The sequence below is a fragment of the Podarcis tiliguerta genome (genome assembly GCF_965153285.1).
Source record: "Podarcis tiliguerta genome assembly, chromosome: 4".
NCBI classification, from domain to species: Eukaryota; Metazoa; Chordata; class Lepidosauria; order Squamata; family Lacertidae; genus Podarcis; species Podarcis tiliguerta.
In genome coordinates this window covers 11,515,085-11,540,617 of record NC_139537.1, presented here as the reverse complement: position 1 = coordinate 11,540,617, position 25,533 = coordinate 11,515,085, and the positions used below count along the sequence as shown (strand labels likewise).

Genomic DNA, 25,533 nt, shown 5'->3' with positions numbered 1-25,533 from the left:
ATTCTAGGGTTGCCATGTTTAAAACACTGTAACTGTGGACAGAAAAGTTGTTAAGCTTTTTGGGAGGGGAGGGGGCCAAAGTCGTTGAGCTTTTTGGGCAAAATTGCTTTATGGGCTCCCATACGTCTTAAGACATTTTCCCGATTTCCGTACGGACGTATGGCAAGTTTTCTGGGGGAGCATTGTAGAGCAACTAATAGAGTAGAGTGATATGTGGACTGTGCAGTATAAATCCAGCACTAATGCAATATTGTTGGATTCAATGACATGTTGCAGAATACACCTGGGGGGGGGGGACACCTACCAGTCTGGAGGGGCCCTAAGTTGTTGTAGGGCAAGGGTAGGGAACCTTTTCTGGTGGGCAGCCCGTTCCTTATCCCAGTCCCGGAAGGGCTGCCCACCTGACCAGTTACATTCCCCCATCACTTTGCATGCATATGCAGTATCCACATGAGGCTGGTTCCAAGGAGAATCACCCGGGATGCCATGCATACATACATAATTTTATTTGTATGTCGCTTTTCCATAGATGAAACCATGCTCAAGGTGGCTTTAAAAGAATTACATAATTACAGACATAACAAAAGTAGTAATAAACAATAAAGAATCAAAAATACACAACCAAAATTAAACAATTTCCCCATAAAATTCAGAAGATCTAAAATAAAGATACAGTGGTGCCTCGCAAGACGAAAAGAATCCGTTCTGCTAGTCTCCTCGTCTAGCGGTTTTTTCGTCTTGTGAAGCAACCCTATTAGCGGATTAGCGCTATTAGCGGTTTAGCGGCTATTAGCGGCTATTAAAGGCTTAAGGGATTAGCGGATTAGCTGCTAAAAGGCTATTAGCAGCTTAGTGCCTTAGAAAAAGGGGGTGGGGAGCGAAAAAAAATTGCAAGAATCGCAAGACATTTTCGTCTTGCGAAGCAAGCCCATAGAGAAATGCGAAGTGCATTGAAAAACGGAAAACCCTTTCGTCTAGCGGGTTTTCCGTCTTGCGAGGCATTCGTCTTGCGGGGCACCACTGTACAAAAATTTGTATCATTAACAGCGACAGCCCCCCTCTCAACAACCCCCCCAAAATACCCCAGCCCAAGAGTCATCTCAGCTTCATGCCTCCTGTTGTAAATCTCAAAAGGCAGAAAGGGTTGTGTCTGTGTCATAAAGTAGACAGGGCACGAGAGAAGTTTATATCATCACGAATCATGGAAGGAGCTAAGAGAGAGCGATCCATCCCTTCCGTTTCTCCTAATAAAATTCAGGGTGAAGCTGTGGGCCTTTTGACATGTAATACAACCTTGTTTTAAACAGATCCAGCAAGGCACTTTTCGACATTTTTAAAACGGGGTTGGGTTTATCGGGTGGCATACGGAAGAAATATTGCCTGCGTTGAGACATTCTTGGGAAGGAAATTAGGGTCAATGAGACATTCTAATTGAGGATTTTGTACTAATGCAGTCGCTTTCTCCTTCCCACCCACCCACCCCAATCATTTTTCCTCCCTTGTTATGGGAAAAAAAGCTGCAGATCTGGGACACGGCAGGACAAGAGCGATTTCGGTCCATTACTCAAAGTTACTATCGCAGTGCTAATGCATTAATACTGACCTATGACATCACCTGCGAAGAGTCCTTCCGATGCCTCCCAGAGTGGCTGCGGGAGATAGAGCAGTACGCCAGCAATAAGGTCATCACCGTCCTAGTGGGTAAGAGGCATTGATGCAAAGGGAGCCTTAATAGCAAATCCATGGGTGGCAGAGTTGGGCAGGGGGAGTTGGAGCACAGGGCCATTGGAAGCATTGGCGGGAGGGAGATATGTGTGGCCTGCCTTCTTTGGACACAGCTATGCGCTGCGCTAGGCTTAATGCCAGCGATTTTTAGCAAGGATATGGAGGCCCAAGGTCTCGAAACGGCTCCCGGAGCAGTTTTATAGAGCTGTTGATTGCCGTTGGCAGATTTTATTGGAGTAGTAAAGAGGCTGCATGCAGACAGGGCTGGTCACTTCCAAGGAGAGCAGGGAAGGAAGGAGAAAGAGAGTCCAGACTTTCATGTTTCACCTCTCTTATGAGTTTTGTATGTCATGTTGGCAAGCCCACAAATTGCAGCGTTTTCTTAACTTAACTGAGCAGCCTGCTCCCCAAGCCCATTTCCAGTGTTCAGAGGTGACTGACGTTGCTTATGCAGGCAAAACACCAGTATCTGTGCACAGGAAGGAAGCATCTGCAGGCTCAGGGAAACCCCAAGATTTGCCCGTACCCAAAAAGCACCACACACCACCCTTTAGGGAAACAGTGCAAAAGGGGAAGGGAGAAACAGCTTCCCCAAAAACATAGCCGAATGAGAAATGCATTAGCTTAGTGGCCATGGAATGCTTTTCTTTGTGAGGACCGAGGGAGCAAATGGCGAGGGAGGATCAAATGGAGTCTCCAGAACTGGAGTATCCTGCAAGGCAATATTTTGTTGCAGCCCCCACTAGTAGCTCAGAAACCCATGGTTGCATCTACATGCTCTTTTTGCACTGAAATTTTATTCTGAATACCCAGAAAAGTAATGTGGTTCTCCCACACACACGCATACCCCCCCCCCTGCTCCTAGGAGGGCTTACTGGCTAGACAATTCCCCATGCTGGGTTGCATCTTTTCCTCTGGCTCCTTTTCAAATGGAAACTCTTCCAGTCATTGAAGTGTGTTGGGACAGGGGTACAAAATGGGCACCAGGGATTGTACAGATATATTGAGCACTTTGTTATTAAAAACAAACTACAACTGTGTCCAGTTCTGGGCACCACAGTTCAAGAAGGACACTGACAAACTGGAACGTGTCCAGAGGAGGGCAACCAAAATGGTCAAAGGCCTGGAAACGATGCCTTATGAGGAACGGCTAAAGGAACTGGGCATGTTTAGCCTGGAGAAGAGGAGGTTAAGGGGTGATATGATACCCATGTTCAAATATATAAAAGGATGTCACATAGAGGAGGGAGAAAGGTTGTTTTCTGCTGCTCCAGACAAGCGGACACGGAGCAATGGATCCAAACTACAAGAAAGAAGATTCCACCTAAACATTAGGAAGAACTTCCTGACAGTAAGAGCTGTTTGACAGTGGAATTTGCTGCCAAGGAGTGTGGTGGAGTCTCCTTCTTTGGAGGTCTTTAAGCAGAGGCTTGACAACCATATGTCAGGAGTGCTCTGATGGTGTTTCCTGCTTGGCAGGGGGTTGGACTCGATGGCCCTTGTGGTCTCTTCCAACTCTATGATTCTATGATTCTATGAAAACTTAAGGCTTTCCTTCCTGTTTGAAATAATTGGACTTGATGATAGAAGGCAGATGCTTTAGTTGAGATTCCTGCATTGCAGAGGGTGGTACTAACTGACCCTCGGGGTCCCTTCCAACTGTACAGTTCTACCATTCCAAGATGAGCTAGTTATCAACTTTTGGGGTTTAGTTAGGGCAGCTGGCCAGCTGCACTGGCACTGCGGCTGCTTCTCATTGGCTTTGTGCTTGCAGCCTAACAGTATGAAACACATTGACCCCTTGAATACGGACAAGGGACAGGGAGAGAAAATGGGAGGTGTGCAGAGCTGCTGCTCACCCGCTTTAGGTTGCAGTAGTGCCCATACCTGGGAATGTGGGGTGAGGATGACAAATCTGGAAGTGGGAGATATAAATTCTGGTTTTGTGCCCCTCCTCCTTCCTGCTGAGTTCTGCAAAGGCGATGCTGAGAGGGGTCAGCAAACTTTTTCAGCAGGGGTCTGGTCCACTATCCCTTAGACCTTGTGGGTGCCGGACTATATTTTGGAAAAATAAATAAATGAACGGATTCCTGTGCTCCACAAATAACCCAGAGATGCATTTTAAATAAAAGGACACATTCTACTCATGTAAAAACATGTTGATTCCTGGACCGTCCGTGGGTCGGATTTAGAAGGTGATTAGGCGAGATCCGGCCCCTGGGCCTTAGTTTGCCAACCCATGGCTGAGACTAAGGAGGAAGCCAGAAGCCTGAGCTGGTTATAAGAAGGCAAGCAAGGTGGGGAGTAGTTGAGGGTTGGTGGGTCATTGCCCCATTCATCCTAATGGACCAGCCTCCACTGCTCTGTAGGGTGGGGTTTTTAGTTTCCGTTGGCTTCTGCTGCCTGCAGCCAAGCTAATCTCCTCCGTCTGCTTTGTTTACGCAGGGAACAAGATTGATTTAGCGGATAAAAGAGAAGTCTCCCAACAGAGAGCGGAGGAATTTTCCGAAGCCCAAGACATGTACTATCTGGAGACTTCGGCTAAAGAATCGGATAACGTGGAAAAACTCTTTCTCGACTTGGCTTGCCGGCTGATCAGCGAAGCGCGGCAAAACACGCTTGTGAACAATGTGGAGTCCCCGTTGCCCGGGGAAGGGAAAAGTATCAGCTATTTGACTTGCTGCAATTTCAACTGATAACCAGTCGAGCCCCCGAGGGTTATGACTCTTCTTTCTCGCCAAGGCCTGTCTTGACAAAGGCCTCTCCTGCCACCTCAACCCAATCTGACTGGCGGATGTCGTCAGGTTCACAACCTTGAAGCATGGCAGGCTGGCCACTTCGCCTGCGGGGTCAGCGTAGCAGAAATATAACCTGGTTTAATTTTTTTAAGATATATACACACACAAATATATATTAAAAAATGTAATTCCCCTGTAATCTGGAGGTGGTGAGGATTCACAAGGGTGCTCTAGGTATCCGACGGCAAGCGGAAGCCAGGTCTTCGTTTCACTTCCAGGAAGCAACTAGGGAAACTTCCTTGGAATTACTGAATAATGCAAGTTCTCTCTTGCACCATTTCTCCCCCCCCCCCGACCTTTTAATAAGTGTAATGCACATTAGCCATCATTCAGCTGTCATGGCCTGCCAGCTAAGCAATGACCTGTGTATATAGATATGGCCCAAATCATTTGGTTTCTAGGGCACAGCCCCTGAAAATATGTTTCTTTTGGGGGGTGGGGGTGGGAAATAAATGTTAATGCCTCTCATGTCCATACACTTTCATCGACATGGAAGTTAAAAATAGAAATGCCAATATTTTGAAACCAACAAGAGTGGAGATTGGCTCTCGCACTTCTTTGGGTACTAATAGTTTGGCTAACTTTTCCCCCAGGCGAAATTTTAGATGCGATCCATAACTGCCCGCTCTGTTTTGTACAGAAGCCAGGAACTGTTCACTAGGAGGCATCAATTGTAAAAACAAACAAACAAAAAACCCCTTTTTGCTGGTAGAAACAAATGCACCACAGGCCTCATTTTGCCTGGATGCCGTTTCTGTGGGTTGAAAGAGTTGGTTTTAGCTTATTAAAGAGGAGTATTAAAAATCCTCTGTGAACTTGACCTGAACAAATAAGTGTTCTGAAGTTAGCAATTAAAATCTTGCACCGTCCTGGCATATAGTGGAGCTTTCTGTTCCCACTTTCCATCATACGGAAGTGACCCGATGAAGGTGTTTTGAATATAGTTAATTATTTTGGGAGTTAGCAGAAATAGTTCCAGGACTGGTTCATTGGAATGCTGGGTAACTTGGGAATTTGGACAGCAATATAGAATTGTCTGTTTAAAGGCATATTACAACACAAGGATTCTGAGATTTTTGGGGGGCTGGCCAAATGTATCCATGTGTTCACTTTAAGCACAGATGCCACTCGTGGTGTGCACTGCTAAATGTAAAAAAGAAAGTGTGAGGAAGACCTTACCAAAGGAGTAAAACCCCAAGATCAGTCCTGATAATAGCTGTCCAGAACAGCAGTACAGTCTGCAGAAGGATCGATACTGAGCGTGCTTTTAATTAAAGCAGCCGCCGCCACGGTACTGGACTCAAATCCATTTGTGGAAATGTATTTCTCATTGGGAAGCGAGCGCACAATTTCATAGGGTTTTTATATGCTTTAGGAATAAAACAGAAAATGGCAGCGCATGTTCTGATCTTTACTGAGGCTGCGACCATCTTGCAAAGCTGTAGCTCCTGAGAAGCGAATTCAAATTGCAGCGTCAAAAAGCCTTCCTTTATAACGTAGTCGCTTGCAGGCTCACGATTGTAGTTCATCTAATTTGTCCGCTGCGCTCTCCTGGGCTCAACTGTGTGCGTGCGTGTGTATCTGTATGTAAAACTCTTGGCTTGGGCATTCCCCTCAGTCCCAAACCACGAAAGTTGGAAGCAGTGTGAAATGTGCCCTGCCCTCATCTCCATTGTTACTGCACCTCTTGTGCCATGCTCAAAGAACGCACCCAGATTCTGCCAATTGGATGCTGGAAGAAGAATCACAGGGGCAGAGATGGCCAGCTTTTTCCCTGAGATCTTGGTGTCGACTCGCTTACCCTGCAAGGAAGGGCGAACTGTCTGGTTCACGATGGACCTGCAATGGATTGTAATTTTAGTATTAATTCGCTGGTTATTCTGTATTTAGTATTAATTAGTTCAATTATGTGCAGAAGAAGAATGGGCACTGTTTGCTGGGGACTGGATGGGTGCATCTCCCCTGGTGAAAGGGGAACATGTGAAAAGGCATGGATACATGATGCGCTCTGTGTATCAACCCTTTGTTTAAAGAGGGCTTGCTTTTACTCGAGGTGCTTCTAGGAGGCTGTGCCCGATCACCGACAAGGCGATCTCTTCTGCATTGAAAAAGAAGCTGCTAAAGTTTTAGCCTTTTTTTGAGAATAAAGTCAACATTTTAAAAAGTGTGTGTCTTCCCTCTGCCCCCTACAAGGTTTTATCAAAATTAAAGGAGTGGACTGCAGTTTACTGATAAATCACAGGCAAGAGGTTCATTCTGTGGTATCTCCCGTGAGAAAGAGCAGGTAGCAAGTGATGGAAAAGACCTCTGTGTTGAGACCCTGCATGGCTACTGCCAGCCAGAAACTAGACGGAAGGCAATTTCCTATTTTCCTTTATCAATGCAGCAGAAACACACAAGAGATGAGATTTTAAAAGAATGTTACATGGTCAAACTACATGTGACATGATCAAATATACCCCTAGGGTTTTTATTTTTATGTGGAGAGTTGCATAATACAGACAGACAATGAGAGTAGCCATGAAATGAATGCATAGGGTGGTATTCAACTCAGAGTAGACCTATTTATATTAATGAACATGTCCAAGTTAAACTTGACTGGGTAAAACTTTAGTTTGGCCCTTAACTCAGCTTTCTAAACTTTTCATGGCTGTGACACACTTTTAGATATGCATTATTTCATGTCACAGTAATTCATTTTTACTACCAAACTTGAGGTTAAACTAACCCCTTTCCAGCCCTGGGAGGATCGTGGAGCGTGCTCGTACGACACACCTACACACTGCAGCTGACACGCTAATGTGTCGTGACACACTGTTTGGACACACTGTTAACTCTTCCTCTTCCTCTACTGCTCCTCTCGAGCTGTACACATGCAGAACCCATGGTAAAAAGTATTTGCAAACAGTCAGAGTACTTGCAGGAATACTAATAAAGCTTTCTGGACACATTTGGATACCCAAAAGATGTGCTTTTGGAATGCCACAAGGCAAACTGGAAGCAAGTAGCCCATTGTGTCAAGGCATCCATTTTTAACCATACGCATTGGATGGATTAATCAGCGGTGTATTGTTCCATATTCCTGGGTTTTTATAAGAGCTGCATTCCAGATGTTGCTTTCATTTCCCACAGCTGCACACGAAGGCCCAAAAATCTCCTATCTGGTAGAGCAGAGCAGAGCAGCTACAATTATTTCCATTTTAGTAGTTTCCCTTCGATTGTTCAAAGCAGCTTTTCTCTCCCCACTCCCCCAATTTTGTACAGAAAATCCTGTACAAGTTAGTGGCACGCTACAGAAACTTGTGCATACTGTAAATGGTCATCCTGAAACCTGTGTATACTATAAATGGGCATCCTAGATTTCATCCCCAATAAACAATCTGTATATTCATGACTAAGTACACAAAACCCTAATGCTCATAGGAAGCAGTGCTGATGGGAGATACAGCTCAGTTCACAAGGATTTTGTGAACCCTCTTCCTTTGGACAGAAATGAAGGGAATGCTTCTACATTCTCTCAAACAAGGATGAGAAATCTGTGGGCCTCCAGGTCTTGTTGGACTATCAACTCCCATCGGCCCCCAAAAGCATAGCCAGTGTTCCAAGATGATGGGGAATGTATCCCCAAAACATCAGGAAGTGGCACAGGTTCCCTACCACTCATTTACACGACCAGGTTGCATAGAAAAACAACTTGTGGAATTGATTTCAGGTGTCGGTTCAGATGTACATCTGAGTTCAATGGCACAGGACCTATTTCCATGTAAGTGGGTGCAGAAGGGCAGCCTTATTCACCAATCCTCTAGAACAGCTATACTTCCCAACAGGGCAAAGCCTATCTTCTGCCATATTCGCTGCAAGCAGCATTTAGAGCATGAGATTCTTAATCTCGTAATTGTGGGTTCAAGCCTCAGGTTGGGCAAAAGATTAGGGTTGGACTAGATGACCCTGTGGACCCTTCCAGCCCTACAATTCAATGATTCTGTCGCAGGGGTGTAAATAAAGGTTCTGGTGGAGCAGCCACTGAAGGTGGACCCCAGAGTGAACGCAGCTTAGCATAAGCTTGCCTGTAAGCACTGGAGGGGCTACCCAAATCACGTCTCCTTTGTGTGCCACGCAGGCACTCTGTACCCTTATGCTGCCCTCTATATTACATAGCAATAGAGCAGTCACCAGTTCAAAGCTACTGATAAAAAAATACCCAGAGATAGAGGCAACATTTTATTTTGTCTTCTAGCAAATAGTCACTTAATGCTCAGTCCAACAGACATAATTCATTGTTTAAACGTGCCAAGAGGAATAACAAACAATAGTGTTTTCCCCCCTTCAAAATAGCCCTTTCCCATTTCACAATCACTTCAGAAAACTACTCATAATTGAGAACATGTCAAAAAGCACAACGGTGACCAAAAAGGATGTTTTGATAGGAAACTTACGTACAAGCAGATGAATTTGACAAAGTGGCCTCCAAACCACTCCAAGCTGGCTGTTTTATTACACGAACAGTTCAGAAGACCAATCTGCAGTGTTATGCATGCTGCCAGGCGTGGAAGAAGGGCCTGGCCTGTTGACATCTGCAGAAGCAGAGGAGCTGAGGGATTCATTCATGAGCTGTCTGAGATGAACACCATCTTCAGGAACAGGTCCATCCTCAAATCTAGTCTCTGTCGGCTGTTGCCTTTTATGAATGAATTCTACCTTCCTTAAGCTAACATTAGACTTTGGTATCACAAACCTTACTTTGTTTTCAGAAAGAGGAGACTTCTCTGCAACTTGGCAACTGGCATCGCTCCTCAAAGTTTTTCCGTTCTGGAAAGCAAGTGGATGTATCCGTTTTTTATCCGACGGAGGAATCCATTCCTCATTATCGTTTTCAGACAGCCTCTGGGCTGGACTTACTTTGATAGATAGCTGCTGAGGACCAGATGCATTGATGCTAACAGAATTTGCATCGCTCGACCTTCTAGATTGCGGGAACTTGCTGACAAGCTGTTTCGCTAAATAATTTTTCAAGGAAGGCCTGGGTCTTCTGCATCTGGCATTGATCCAAGACAATTTATTCCGTGGCAATTTGGTAAGAATGGATTCTCTCCCGCTAGGGAGGCTTACTTGTCGACAAGGTCTGGAAAGGGGAGTCGACTGGGAATCAGGCACAAAGCCTGGAGTACCTGCAGGGCTGTGCTCAAACTCAGATATGGAACCAGCAACTGGGGTGCTTGTTTTCTGATGAGGTGTAGTGAACATTTTATGTAAGGACAGTCCATGCCAAGAAGTATTCCAGCTAGCATCTTGCTCACTCAGCATGGCTTCAGATCGTATACACTTCTTGTTCAGTGTGCCCTCCTGTGGAGAGAAAGCTTGTGCCAAGTTGAACATTCGTTCGGTGGCTTCTGCCTGTCTGGTACTAGCATCAAAGAGATCAGCTGAAGCATTGTAACTACCCTCAGGGCAATCGGAACCGCTGACCTCAGCCTCTCTAAAATTATAATTTTGCACTTCTGAGAGCAACGCTCTCTCTTTTTCACAAATTTTGTCTGTTTTTTCACAAGTTGCCAGGGTGAAACCCTCTTCCTGGGTGTTTGTGAGATCAGCCATTTGGTTTAGCTGATCGCTAACACTGCCTTTATTTTCCCATTTGTCTAAATTACTATCACCTTTACAGTTTAAGTGGGTAGTCTTCCTGGTTTGTAAACAAGGGCTTTTGAGACAGTTGTTGGTAGATGAGCAGAAATTGAGACTCTTACAACTACTGACATCCTGGCCAACTCCTTCCTTGGATGACAGACAGCTTCCCTTTGAATGAGAGCGTTTAATTCCAGTTGGGGTGGACCGAGGTGAAAGATCTGGGTGCTGGTTGGACCAACACCCCAAATTTTCCTTTTCTTCAGTGGGTAAAGAGGTGTAAGAGGCTTCTTGGTGATTTCTGTTGCTAATGAAGCATGGAAGATTCAGCTGGTGGCAAGGGAAATTATCTTCTTTGCACATTTCCATCTTCCCAGCTAGCTTCTTCAGTTTCTCATCTGACTCTTCAGTAATGAAATTGGCACTGCAAATGCCTGGCTTGGGAGACGACTGCTTAAAAGGTCCATGGAATTCATCAGCCTCCTGCCTGGGGAAATGCTCCAAAACATCAGCTTTTGTTGGCAACACCATGGCTTTGTCATTTTCAATTTTGGCAATGAATTCATTGAAACTTTCGGATGACGGCAGCTCATCCCAAAGCCATGGAGCTTCTTGAGTGTTTTCACCTGCTCTAATGCGACTGGAAGATGGAGCAAGGAAGGAAAGAGATCCATCGTATGTCTGGGGTGGAAATGAGGTCCATGATTTTTCCAGTCCATAGCTGCACTGGATGCTAATTTTTCTCAGCGGAGAGTCTCTCTCCTCTAATTCTAAGGGGCTCAGCAATGATCTGCAGTCTTTTCTTCTTAATGAGGAATAGTCTTCTGCTTCACTCTTTTCAGTGACATTGTGCAAATGACATTTCTTATCTTTCTGTTCTTTTTTCGTATTCAAAGTCAGGTTACGTTCATGGGGCTTGAAGACTGACAGGCTATGCAAAGAAACTGGACTATCATCAGAGTTTGGCTCATCCTGGGCAGCCTTGCTTGTACTTAGAGCTCCAAGATCAGCGGTTGTTCCTGAAGAAACACAGGAGGAAGTCAGTCCAAATGATTGAGGCCAGAGGCTTGAAAGAACATCTATGCAACTTGATGGAACTGTACCCAAGGTGCCAGAGCCATGCAGGCCACTGAGTTCTCTGCTTGGTTGATCAACAGCTGCAAAGCAGTCAGGAGGCCAGAAGCCCCCATGGCTATGCTTGGAGTAAGAACTTTGCAGCTCCTTGAGGTATTGTATAACAGTGCAGCCCACAAGTCCAGAGTTTGGTACAACCATCTGACAGGCAGTGAGAGCTCTGGAGTTCTTGTCAATTTGGCAGCCATTTTGCATGGAGCCGGTGCCATCCTGCTTATCAGAATCCTGCAAGATAATAGAAGGTGCTCTATCAGCTAGCATACTTTACAAGAAGGTACTTCTATTTCATAGCTCAAAACCTTAAGAGGTTTACCTGGACCAATCACTTTCATGAAGCTGATTACTTTAGATCAGGAACCTATGGACCTCTAGATGTTGCTGGATTATAACTCCCATCAGCCTCAGCCAGTATTTCCAATAGCCAAGGATGATGAGAGTTGTAGTCCAGCAGAATTGCACCAAGACGAAATGCTTCAGTTCTGAAGCAAACATTCCCATTTTCATCATCACCTATGGCAGTTGTACACTGGGTTCTGCATATGCACGTCTATCAGCAAGGTACACATGGGTACACCTGGGTTTCCTTTAAAGTTATGTTATTGGGGAACAACATTATAGTTTTATTTGGTATACGCATGTCAGTAAGGAGGATATTTATTGTTGTAGACAGATTGCACTGGAAACTGAGTTGCAGGACTGTGATTGAGTAAGGACTTGGGCTAGATCTGTGGGGTTGCATGCATAGCCAGTTAGACAAGAACAGGTGAAACCTATTAGGATTTCAGGTAAGTAGGACAAAGAGGAAGGCCCGAAAGCTACTCTTGCATATTAGCAAGCAGAGTTGAGGAAATGGTCAGGAACAGCAAAAGGGGTGTCTAAACTGAGACAAGACCACAATCTGTGCAGGAAGACACTGCTGTTCTCCCTTGGGAACCTACAGCTACTCTTTGATATTGGACTTTTGCTTCTTAAGACAGACAAGGTTCTCATTAACTTCAATTTCTATCACAAATTTTGCACAGATCATTGCACCCATGGGACCACGGGAAACAATCCCTTGCTCCAAAACTCCAGATACACAGAATTGAAATTTCAAGTTCCTGTAACTCCATACTATAAGTTATCTAGTAAGCATCTGTTAAGCACTCAAGGGCCAAGAGGTAGTTTATACAGAAACACTTTCTCCTAACTACAATCAGTGGACGGTTCTTTTCAACCACAGAATAGCAGGAGAGGCTAGCTGGCTGGATTCACTTGGAAGTTGTACTGTAAGGCAGAGGTGCCGTCTTGTGCCCGATATTAGGGGGACCTGGCATGCGACATACATCTGATGTCATGTGTGCGATGTCATGTGCACGATGCTCGACAATGTTGCAGAGCGGCTTCCTCTCTTGTGCTCAGGAGGAGTCAAACACAAAAGCACTCTGCACTCAGCCTCCACCGCCCCTTAACATGGAGGGAGCCCGGCCCCATCAGGAGATTTTGAGGAGTCTGAAGACACCTACGCCCTTTGGAGTGGGTGTGCCTGCTGTAAGGGGATTCCATGTTTTGAACCCAAATGCTTCAGTTTACAAGGCAGGACTCTCTCCTGTCTATAATACAAGGAGAGTCAATCCAAACAGCAAACTGATGAGGGCACTGAAGCAAGCCCAGCACCAAATCTCTTCAACCACAACAAGGGGCAAATTCAGTTCAAAACGACTCCTCCCTCATATTGAAAAGTCTCTGCGTATAGGAAACTAGCATGTTAGGAAAACAATTATGTAGAACCCCCCCCCCCAGTCACATGAGCACACATCTGCACCCTTCGGTGGTGTACCCCAGACACAGATTTACTTCGGTGAGAAGGAAGCCTTGGTTTTGTGCTCTTCCTGGAATCTAACAGTCACAAAATAGATATTCTGAGGAAGAGACCCTTCCTCATAAGCAGCTTTATTCTCATTAATACTGCTCATTATAATTCCTCACATGTACGGCGTCTGGAGGCAGATGCCCAAACTCAGAGGATATCTGTGCAAACTGACAGTAATCTCTCTCTCTCTCTGATCACAAACAGTCTACCTATTTCCAACTCTAGGTTGTTGAACAGAGAGACTGAAAATGAAAAAAATAAAATCAGCAAGCCTAGAGTAGGATTATTGTTGAAGTGATTTGATTTTGTATCTCTCCCGGGAGCTGTGCCTTTGATTGAAGGGGGAGCGGGAAAATATCCAAACATGCTTCAAGGAGCTGTTGATGGCACGTGTTTACTTTTAGGAGTTGGAACTGGATGGTCTCATAGCCATCACTTGGAAAAGTCAGAATGCTGGAGGCATATATATTATTAGTTTGCACCTTATGGATCGAGAAATTCAAGCTTGATTCTTGGTAACTGCCTCTACGTTCCTGCTTGGAGGCAAAGTGATCTGTACACAAATTCCCACTCCTCTTCTAATTTTGAAATGCAGCCAGACTGATTTCCTGGCGCAGACGTTAATGTTTTGCCGTAGGAAATACTAGTCATGTTTGGTGTCTTAATTTTAGTTAAAATACCAATTGTGAAGTAACTAGCGCAGAACGAAAAAATGTTCACCAATTCTTCACCCCGTTCACATGTGGACATTTTTTGGGAGTGTGTGTGGATTTTGGTGACGAGTGATTTTTTCTGGGAGGGTGATAGGGTGGGGCTTGCCACTGATATAATGCAGAAGAAAGTTATTTCTCTCTCTACATTTCAAACAATTCAGGTTCTTAGGGCAGCTATTCCACACCCTCTAGAATGCCCCAGATGCTAAAAATGTTCCAGGGCATCTGAGGGGTGGTGTGTGTGTGTGTGTGCGTGTGTGTGTGTGTGTGTAATATAGAAATAAGGCAGTCATGCACAAAATTTGGCAGCTTTCATCCCCCCCCCCCGAATGATGCTCATCTCCCCCAAGAATAAGTTGTGCATTCTTTGAACAAAACATGCTGGTGGGGTGGGGTGAGTTACCTTAACTCCAAAGACAAATTTCTTCCCAAGGAAGCATGTTTCAACTGCTTGAAATACCAAACCCGGAACTGCATCCCTATCTGGTTCTCTTGCTTCTTGTTTCAGTTCTTCAATGTACCTTGAATAAAAGTGTTACAAAAAATTACTGACTGGCTACTGCTTGGCTTCTGAGACCTATAAGGAATTTAAGGTCCAAGTGTCAAAATAATATTGCTGCGTTACACTTTGCAGCAAGCTGCGAAGAGAGAATTTAGCAAAATGCACTTCCATTCAAATAGCCAGGACATCACCAACTGTGCTACGGGGTGCAACCTTACCTGGGAGTAAGCCTTAATGAACACAGTGGGACTTACTTCGCAGTAAACACACCCAGGATTGTTTGCGCACATGTATTAGCAAGTTGAAAATGTGATGTGGAAATGTCTGCCTGCGTATCAGAAAAGGACAGCACCCATCGTATTCAAATTTTAATGCCTCCCTCAATCCCTGTACTTGTATAATAGAAGATGCTGAACTCAGGTTTTCCAGACCTGCCGTGAAAAAGGAAACAGATTCCCTCCTTCCTTCCATCTCCTTTGTATGTATCATGTTTCTTGGGACAGTCTCCCAGGTTTATCAAAGATCTTTACCTGGGGTCTTTAAGAGCTGTTCTCAGTTACAGCAGATACAGTGGTACCTCAGGTTAAGTACTTAATTTGTTCCGGAGGTCCGTTCTTAACCTGAAGCACCACTTTAGCTAATGGGGTCTCTCGCTGCTGTCGTGCCGCCGGAGCACAATTTCTGTTCTCATCCTGAAGCAAAGTTCTTAACCTGAAGCACTATTTCTGGGTTAGCGGAGTATGTAACCTGAAGCGTATGTAACCCGAGGTACCACTGTACTCGTAAATACTGGACAAGATGAACCAAAAGCCTGAATACACTGAAACCTGAAAAAGGCTTGAAAATTATGAATTAGGGAGCTGCTGTTGTTGGCATCCGTCCATCTTGAGAGACGATGGAGGATTCTGCCTTTGGGGGTGAACTCAAGCTTTTGGAAGGTCGCAGCGCCTACTGTGCTGTAGAGACTGATATAGGAGAGACATGTTTTGTTGCAGCTGGGGCAGATGACGGTGTCTGGTTGTGCTGCTGCAGATGCAGCATAGCGTTTGTTCTCCCTGCGTTTCTCCCAGCGAAGGGCGGAGTGTTACCATGTCTATCCCCATATGAAGAGGATCTTTTTGAATTGCATAGAGAGAGAATTCTGCAAGTTGTTGCTTCTGTTATAATCTGGCTACCTTTAATGAGTACTGGAATAAGGTACCAAAGTTCACATATGAATTTGAGCAACTCAGTCAATTCTTTGGTTATCATTTCTTTCACTTGCACCCTGCTCTTCCCCAAAAGAGCTCAGAGGAGCTTTAAATGGCTCCCAGGTGGCTAAAAAGGCTGGATTAGTATCAGAAATAGAAGTGAGTCATATGACAACAGACTGCTATCTGAGCCTAGTTAGCATCAATCAGGGCTCCTGAGAATCTTTACTTTGCTTCTTTTTTTAAAATAAAGTTTTTGCCCCCCGGCCACTGTTTCAAACCTTGGTCCAAATCATCATTCTCTTATAAAGCATAGAAGTTTGAGAACACAAAAGCATTTTCTCATGGCCTCTGACTGTTATCAGAGCCCTTCATTTTTGTCCATCAGCAGCTTATCTCCTTCTGCAAATCCTGCAAGACAGTTTAACTTAAGTATGCTACATTATGCTGTACCTGCTTTGGTGTTACTCACTCAGTGTTACTCACTGGCACACATGAAGTGGAGAGCACGAATTTTCTGGACGAAGACTGATTATTGCCATTTTTTAAAATGCAGGGCATGAAGCAATCATGCTCCCTTTTTCTTAGAAACTGAAATCAGGGTTAGGTGGCAAGATTGTTTGCTCTTCTTTCATCTTACAGATGGATGTTTATATACACAAACATCAATTTAAAAAATGTTTTAAGGAAAGCTGAGAGGGGATTTGAGTCCATATTTGTCCAGGGATCCACCCCACTAGAATATGCTGGATTTCCTGAATGTCCACAAATTTCATAGCTGCACAGATTTAATTGCCCGTATTAATAAATACCAGCTTGGTATCCAAGCAGCAAAATGTGCCGCAACTGTTTTTAGAGACATAATTACATCACATGCAGTCTGGGATGTACTGGGTGAGGGGGGTGAGGGGGAAACACTCATTTTCAGCAGAGAAATGATATTGCATTCCTTACCTCTGCAGTCCCTTTGCTGTCACTCCAAAGAAAGTGTCCAAACAGCTTCCAAATACTGTCACCTCAAATACATCACGAGTGTCAGCTACCTCTAGTGAGAGTCGATACCTGTAGTTCGCTTCCCTAGGGTCACCTGAGCAGCCACACTTCAGGCAACTGTACCTGTTAAAAGACCAGATGAAAAAGCTACTGGAAGCTGACAAATATTGCAGGTGCATACCAGCTTCCCAACCTAAGTCTTTAATCACCTGTCATCTTAATAATCTAACAGCACAATCCTTTGCATATTTGCTCGGAAGCAAGTTCCACTGAGTCCCATTAGATTTACTCCCTAGGAAGTGTACTTGGGATTGTTGCCTTAGGAAAAAATGAATGAAAATGGCAAAAGCCACCTGCTTTCACAGGTTCTGAGCGGAGGATTCAAACCTCAGCTCAGATTTGAACTCACAGAGCGGGTTAGGAAAAGGCAGTCCCCATCTGCAACAGACAATTTAATTTCATAAGTGAGAAGCGGTGGGAAACAATCCTGTATGGGAGACTCACTCTGTGACTTCCTGGGGGACAGAACTGGTTGCAGTTATATACTCTTTGTGCACTCTTTGTCATTTTATATGTTCTAAAAGAGAGAGCTGACCCTTTAGAGGCCAGAACTATGCCCTGCTTCAGATTAAGCCCTAAAGGGGGAATTAAACCTGCAATGCATCACAATGAAAGGTGAGCTACACTTTAGAGTGTAAATGTTAACAGATTTATTAAAGAAAAGGCTTTACTGGACTAGGCTTCACTTATCACATACTGCTGAGCCACGCAGCACCCCCGTGTGGTGAATCTTCCAACTGCAGTTCCAAATACTCAAGCTTTTCACCGAAGTTTAAACTATGGCATTTGCCTTCTGCTGCCCATGTGATGAACTTCCAAGCCTGAGGATCGAATAAGGCCCTGCTATCTGGCCCTTAGGACTTTCTCTATTCTACTCTCTCAAGGCCAGCCCCCCCCCCACTGACCCCGCTCCATGTCCTTGGATGCTTTGCCTGTCTGGAAGGTGTCCTTGAACTGTGACAAGTCCTCTTACTTGCCTGCTTGAAGGTTGTGCGTGTGGCCATTTAAAGGAAAATCTCTGGCTTTTGTATGGCTGGAATGTAGCCCCCGGCTGAGAATGCCCATCCAACTTTAGAGAATGCCCACAAACTGCCATTTACTTAACATGGCCAGATAAATTTATCTCAGATAAATAAATGTCTTAAAATGATAAACTATCACTACATGGTGTCAGCCTCATAGTGCATAATGCTCAAATTGCTGATGGAAGTCTTGTACTTCTGTAATGCCATGGCCTGGTCTCCACTACAGCAAAGCAAGCCTCAGTCGCATGACAAGCAGACTGAGACCTCCGGGTATAGGGTGGTATATAAATTCAATCAATCAGTCAATCAATAATAAAAGTTCATGTGAATTTTGTATGCAAATTACCCATTGCCATATAGCGCCAAATGTCATGCAAGTGGGGAAACAATGTTGTTTCACACTGACCCCAGGCCTAGAGAATTCATTGCACTTTTTGAACTGTGACTCCCCAGGTGTTATTAGACTACAACTCCCATAATCTGTGATCACTAGCTATGCTGGCTGGATTTTATGGGAGGGCCACAGCTTTCCTATTTGTGCTGTGCTAGATGATAGTCCATATTTATCAGTGCTCTGGAGTGGACTTACCTCTTCAAATCCAGGAGTAGCCTGGAAAAGCAGTTTTGACATGAAGGATATACAAAGTTGGAGTTTTGGACAGAAATTACAGAAGCAGCCAGGAGATGTCTGCCATTCATGTGCTCCCAGGGTTAGCTACCAAGAGACAACATAGTTTCTTGTTAGTCATACCAAGTCTGCTCACATTCCTACAGTGTGAATGTTTCTTAACCGAGACATGCATCACTCAATGCGATTTGTAGTATAGCAGCCACCAATTCTGACTCTCTGTTATTTTAATTGACAAAAAACTTTATTGTTTGCACTTTACCCTGGCCTTTGGCACTTGATACACACACACACACACACACATTTTTACATATATTAGGACCATATTCTCTTGAACATAATTTATTTCAAACTGAGTTTTTTATTGCTGTAATCCCGGGCTCTCATGGTGGAAGGTTAGTAAGAAATAAAAAATAAAAACTATTTGGACTGTTAAGAGTCCCTGATATGTAGTAATTCAGGGTGTAGATTTGTAGTTACATATACAGATCATCCTACAGTGTGGACCATGGAGTGCAACAGGTAATTAGCTCCACTGCCAAAGCCAGAGGTTGGCAACTTCCAGCTCATAGGCCTAATTAGGTCCAGCACTGGTTCAAATTTGGCCCCTCACCTGACATAAGATGTGATGTGAGATGCGAAGCAGGTAAGGACATGACTACAAAGGGGTAATCAGAGTTAGCTCTACAGTGGTACCCCGCAAGACGAATGCCTCGGAAGACGAAATGCCTCGGAAGACGAAAAACTCGGAAGACGAAAAACTCGCTAGACGAAAGGGTTTTTCGTTTTCTGAGGTGCTTCGCAAGACGGATTTTCCTAAGGGCTTGCTTCACTAGACGAAACGGCCCTGCCTCTCCTGTCATGGCGACGGTCACTGCACGCATGCACGCTCGCTTCTCCGCTCCTCCGGCTCCCTCCCACCTTCCGGCTGACGGTTAGTGCCTCGTGCCGCTGCCCACCCCCCTCGTGCGCTCCCCTCAGAGAGCCGTTGCCGCCAGCAGCCAGCGTTGCAGCCAGAGTCGCGCTCCTGAGCCCCACCGCCCTCCAGCAGCAGCGTCGCACGGTGGCCACAAGGCGCGGGTGAGTCTGAGGTACCGGCTGCGGCAGCTGTCCTGCTTCTCCCCGCCCCTCCCCGCCGTTGTTAGTGATTAAATGCAGTGGTGTTTCGCAAGACAAAAAAACTCGCACAATGAAAAAACTCGCGGAACGAATTAATTTCGTCTTGCGAGGCACCACTGTATATTGTTCCTTTGCAAACTAGAGCTTGCTGACATCAATGGCCGGCTGATCAACATTGACAGCAAACATGGATGGGACTGGCTTCACTAGAGCTCCCTATCGAAATTCTCTAGTGAATTGTGGCAGCTCATTCACCAATAACATTATCCATTGCATCTCTGCATAACTCATTGTTCAGAACTTGCTTCCTTCCAGTGAGGAGGTGAATACAGAAAGCATACTTCTCTGAGGGTAGGTATTATTATTGGGATTCTTTAAAAATGGGGAAGTTTTTCAGATACAAGAGTAAAGGTTCCGATTTTAAATTATGGAATTGGGGAGAGCAGGGGTCTGAAGTTGGGAAAGCACTAACCAAAACATTTCAGCAAGATATGCTCTTGGGTTTCAAAGCAGAAGGCAAAACAAACTGGCACATGTATTTACTCATCTACAGGACTGGCTAATGCCTTAGTGACTCATTTGCTGGAGCACAATGCAAGATCAGCACCTGCAGTGTAGAAATGCAAAAGAAAAGCAGTTTTGGTTAGAAAGGGCCTCTGTACAGCAATAACCTAGGGAAGATATAACAGTTAGCCTTAATATCTACTTTCTGACTACTTTCATTGCTCTTCAGGGTAACCTAAATTTTCAGCAATCGTGCTGCACATTTACATTTACCAGGAAAGTTTCCCCACTCTATTTTGTTGATCTCATCTCTCTTCCCCACTCTTGCTTCTACATATTTTGTATTCTCTGCCTTCTTTTCCTTTTCCCTGGTTTTTTATTTATAAAAAAAGACTTAAGTGACTAATTCATGCATCGTGGTGGAAGTGGGTTCTGAACACAAAACATTGTTGGCACAGATCTGTATCAATGGACAATGGAATGTGCCTCTGGGGGTGAAGTCAAACCACTGTGCCAGCAGCACTGAAGTGACCTCTCTGGGCACAAGGCTGGCCAGTGTGTATGGAGGTCCTAGGTTGCCCAGATGACAATACTCCCCTTTTGGCCTTGCTGATAAGGCCCAAAGGAAAGCAGAGCAATATGTCTGGCACCAGCTTGGCTACAGGAGTTGCTGGAAGGAGGTGTACAAGATGCCATCCATCTTAGGAACTCCATTCTGGATTTGTGTAGGGTTTACTTTTTAGTCTTTTCTTCTGAAGACATCACACAGGGCAGAGGAGGTTTAGGATCAGAGATTCAACGCTATGCTAAAAGTGTTAGTTCTTACAATGGCACTAGAATCTTCCTTGGTTTTGTCTTGTTGGTTTCTGCATTTACATGTTCCCCATACAAATCTCAGTGAAGTATGGAATTTTCAGCTGCTGGAGCAGTAGAGAGATTTCAGCCCTCTAGTTTTGAAGCAGACTTACTTAATTCAAATACCACATCACAAGGAGGATTTCCTCCTCAAAATATTCCACAGAAGTATATATGAACACAAGAAAAATCCTGCAGGTGGATCAATGACCAGGTTCTCCCTTCACTGACAGAGACTGTAAGTTTCTGAGTACCAGTTGCTGGAAACTGCAGAGGTGAAGAGTGCTGCTGCGTTCATAAATCTGGATACTGTACTACATGGGCCTTTAGCTTGATTCAGGAGGTTCCTTTTATGTTCTTACCAGGCCAAATTTCCATCAAGCCCAGAATCCTGTTCTCACAGTGGCAAACCAGGTGCCTATGGTAAATCCACAGACAGGACATGAGCGCAACATTGTCCCACTTGTGTTTCTCATAAACTAGTCTTCAAAGATGTACAGTGCTGCTATCATGGCTAGTAGCATTCTCCATAAATGTATTCATTTCTTTTATTTAGAAAAATGTATGGGCTGCTTAACAAAAAAAAAATCTAAGTATACAAAATTATAAAAAATAATTATCAATGATTCGCACATAGACTGAACTGAACTAATATATATGGCTAAATTATTTGTATGGGTAGGCTGGCTGGAAGCTTTTTCTTTTTTGTCTAACCCTATTTTAATATGAACAATCACCTTCACCCATTTTGCTTACAACTGGGGCCCTGGGAATGATACTAGCATTCTAGCACCTGGTTTGTTATGAAAGGCAACATATCAATACAATACAATAAAAATGAGGGTTGCAACTCAAATACTTTAACCCTGGACTGTACAGCAGCAAAGATTACCAAAGGACCAATACCACTTCAGCTCGGGACAAGAGCAAAATTAAACCTGATTTTAATGTTACAGGAATAAAGCTAATGAGAGTCCTGGGCGCAAGCAGCTGCTAAGATGTAGCTTGCAGGTGCAGCAAGTTAAATCTAGTACTTCTGGAGCAATCATATTTCTGCCTAATTTACCTCAGGGTGCTAATGCACCTTATTGCTTGTGACTGCACAACAAGATGTGTTTGAGTAATTTTGGATTAATTAACACTCAATAAACTAGTACGGTGACTTGTAAGTAATATGTGGATTGGGAGATGTTATGAGGAAAGTGCACACAAGAACAGCAGAGAAGCAAAATGTTAGGCAAGAAATTACTCTTTTCTTTTTTCCTGACATGGCTTCTACATTTTTATAAACTGCTCAATACTGTGTGTTTTAAAGAGACAGTATGGTGGAGTGGACAGAATAGCGCACAACTTGGAACACAGAGACCTGGGTTCAAATCCTTATTCAGCCATGAAGCTCTCTGGGTATTTTTTGACAAGTTGCTATTCCTCAACTTATGGGAAGAAGGAAAAGATTATGTATGCCAGTCATTCTGAGCTCCTTGGAAGAAAGGTGCGATATAAATATAAAAATAAGTTTTGGGACCCACCACAACCATCAAGTCAGTGTGGGATAAAAAGCATTCATACTAAACAGACATTCTGGCCCCTAAGCTACAAAATCCATTTCAAAATAAAAATACAATAATATGTTGATTGTTTGCAATACATTCCAATAAACCATAGTTCGTAAGAGGTTCCCTGAAAGAAAGCTTGTACACTTCCACTGTGTGTACAACCACAAGATGGTGTTGTGTATGCTTTAATGAGCATGCAGTGAGGTCCAACAGCTATACCTTAAAACACAGGCAGAGGGAATATAGATTTGGATGCACTGGTGGATTGCTACATGATTTTCAGCTGAGGTACAATGGTTTCAAATTTCCAGTTATTTCACAGCAGCACTTTAGCATAGCCTCCAACATTTCTCTGACAAAAATAGAGATGTCCTACCATACCCTCCACTTCCCTGATGAAAAGCAGGGACATTCTGGGATCAAATCAGAAACTGGGATGGTTTCTGTCCCTGGAAAATAGACACTTGGAGAGTCTGCCTTAAGCTATTGGAATCCTTCGTCTGTGGTAATGCAGGTGCCGATTGTAGCTATACTGCAAATTTCCTAGTGTATAAAACCCATGGGGTTTTAAGCCAGATGCCTGCCTTAAAACATGTCGTAGAATCCTTTGCAATGAGTCAAGGGATCCATAGCAGAATGTGCACATCAGGAGTTCCTTGGCCAGAGGAGTCAATCTGGAAAAGGGTGCCTGGAGGCTAACACATTAAAGAAGGGGGTAAGCTCTGTGCTTTATACATTTTTAACTAGTACAACTTAATCTTTGCCCTTTTAAATAGCAGGCAAGCACTAGTGGTTGTAAAATTTTTTGATTTACAGTAAGCTCACAACGTACGCGCATTTAGCTTGTGTACATTCTGCTTTGCCTGCTTGGCAATTAAAAAAAAATATTAAAGGGTGAAAAAAGAGCAGGCATCCAGGAAAAAATCCCAATGGCCATGATGCCTGGAATGTAACCTCACATATACTCCAGGCTTACTGTATTTAGCTACTGGTTTTGTTACTTTACATTTTACACATTTTGAAAAATAATAATAATGAACGCCATCATGGGAGAATGACAGAATACAAATACATTAAAGAAACAAAATGAAACCATGTGGCTAAATGAAGGGCAAAGCCCCTTGTATCTTACATGAGACAGGAAGAGCAAACAAGGACTCCTGCCATTCCCAGTCTCATGGTGGACTATTGGAGAGTTCTCCTTGAGTAGAGTACTGTACAGTGGTGCCCCGCAAGACGAATGCCTCGCAAGACGGAAAACCCGCAAGACGAAAGGGTTTTCCGTTTGCAGAGGCGCTTCGCAAGACGAATTTCCCTATGGGCTTGCTTTGCAAGACGAAAATTGACGAAAATTTTTGAGGTTTTTTTCCGCTCCAAAACCCCTTTTTCTGAAGCGCTAAGCTGCTAAAAGCCTTTTAGCAGCAAAACCGCTAATCCCTTAAGCCTTAAAAAGCCGTTTTTAGCCCTTAAACTGCCAATAGCGCTAATAGCGCTAATCCGCTAATGGGCTTGCTTCGCAAGACGAAAAAACCGCAAGACGAAAAGACTCGCGGAATGGATTCTTTTCGTCTTGCGAGGCACCACTGTATATACGCTTTCTTTGTATGCCATTTGTGTGGTGTGATAATGTATTCCAAGATGTATGCAAACCAAGGTACCACTGTATCCTGAAAGCTCTTATGGGTGAATAATGCAAAGGCATTCAAGATGTCTGCAACAGTCCTCCTTTGCTGCATGTTGCAAAATTAAATTAAAACTTTTAAAAAGAAATAAATAGAATAAAATGGTAAAGCGGGGCTTTGGGAGCTGCCTAGTGACAAGGGAGGGTGGCAACAAGAGTGGTGGCTCCCCGATTGTGGAATGCTCTCCGCAGAGAGGCTTGCCTGGCGCCTTCATTACATGTCTTTAGGCGCCAGGCAAAAACATTCCTCTTTACCCATGGCTATGGCTATTAAATAATCTATGGCCTGTGAAAGTGTAGGGGAGAGGACTGTTATTATGATGACTATTTTATTATCTGTCAGTATGCTTTTTATGTTTTTATCATTGATGCTCCGTAATTTTTTTTAATGTTGTATACCACCCTGGGGTCTTTTGATAAAGGGTGGTATATAAATTGAATTAAGGGTAGTAACAATGGCAGTAGTAGGCCAACCACTGCCACTGGTTTTGATCTCTAAAGCCTTAAATGGCTCGGGACCACAATACCTCAAGGATCGCCTCTCTCCATATGAACTGACCTGGAGCCTGAAATCATCCCAAGGCCCTTCTTTGTGTGCCTCCTCTACCTGAGGTCTGGAGGGTGGCACCACAAGAACGGGGTCTTTTCTGTGGTGGCTCCCTATTTGGGAAATGCTCTCCCCAGGGAGGCTCACCTGGCGCCTTCATTGTGTATATATTTAGGAGAAAATATTCCTCTTCTCTCAGGCATTTGGCTGATTAAACCAGGGTTTCCCAAACTTGGGCCTCTTCCTGTTTTTGAACTACAATTCCCATCATCCCTAGCTAGAAGCACCAGTGGTGAGGGATGATGGGAAATGTAGTCCCAAAAAACAGGAAGTAACCCAAGTTTGGGAAACTATAGATTTAAGAATTTATGGATTTTTAAATTGTTTTTTGTCTGTTACAACGGTATGTATGTCTAGGTTTTTATAGTTTAAACCGCCCTGTGAACCCCAGATTAAAGGCGGCACAGAAATTTAATAATATTTTCCGGTAATAATATTTTGGTAAAACCAGTTTTACCAAAAATTTTGGGCGGAGCATTAAGGGGCCAGTGGGACACGAAGGAAGATTTACAAAGAGGAAAAAAGAGACATTGGTTAGAAAAATGGGTAGGGAAACGGGGGAGGGGGAAGCGCCTCACTCACCACAGACTTTCAAGTTCCCTCACGCCCCCTACCACACATTCTCCTCACGCTCCAGAGGAAGTGACGACACCAGAGTCGCGCACCAATCAGAGAGGGGGAGAGAGAGCCCCCGCGCGAGACCCAAGACACCGCCGGCAATGCCAACAAGTTCTGTTTTTCCCGCCTCGGCCGAAGGCAGCCAATCGCCGCTCAAGCCCCGCCCGGCCTCCCCGCCCTACCGCGCCCACCGACCAATCGGCGGCGCTCTTCGCGTCTTCCAACCGTCAGACTCGCGCGCCTGCATCCACAGCCGGTCTTGACAAGCTAGCCAATCGCGGAAAGCCTCGGCAGCCGGCCTCCCGCTCTTCAATAAGGGGGGCCTCCTCCGCCAGCCAATCGCCTTGGAGG

The 25,533-nt window shown here is 44.4% G+C and overlaps 2 protein-coding genes across 4 annotated transcripts in view; one reads left to right on the top strand and one right to left on the bottom strand.

The window, feature by feature from the left end:
• Nucleotides 1-6,687, top strand: part of RAB30 (RAB30, member RAS oncogene family) — a 42,940-nt gene extending 36,253 nt beyond the window's left edge. Inside the window, exons 4-5 of the mRNA XM_083436910.1 lie at nt 1,518-1,701; nt 4,171-6,687. Of these exons, the coding sequence (XP_083293036.1) occupies nt 1,518-1,701; nt 4,171-4,421 (435 nt within the window). The 3' untranslated portion in view covers nt 4,422-6,687. The remainder of the gene's footprint in view (nt 1-1,517; nt 1,702-4,170) is intronic.
• DDIAS (DNA damage induced apoptosis suppressor) lies at nt 5,775-25,472 on the bottom strand. 3 transcript variants are annotated; one of them, XM_083436254.1, is made up of 7 exons: nt 25,147-25,472; nt 19,834-19,968; nt 18,204-18,329; nt 16,491-16,652; nt 14,248-14,365; nt 8,960-11,504; nt 5,775-6,362 (listed from the first exon to the last, which is right to left on the bottom strand). In XM_083436254.1, the coding sequence occupies exons 3-6, from the start codon at nt 18,311-18,313 to the stop codon at nt 9,018-9,020; spliced, it is 2,877 nt and encodes a 958-aa protein (XP_083292380.1). In that variant the 5' UTR covers nt 18,314-18,329; nt 19,834-19,968; nt 25,147-25,472; the 3' UTR covers nt 5,775-6,362; nt 8,960-9,017. The 3 variants fall into 3 exon arrangements, with proteins under 3 accessions (XP_083292380.1, XP_083292381.1, XP_083292382.1); XM_083436255.1 differs by having other exon boundaries at nt 8,964-11,504; XM_083436256.1 differs by lacking the exon at nt 19,834-19,968.
• Nucleotides 25,473-25,533: the final 61 nt, after the last annotated feature.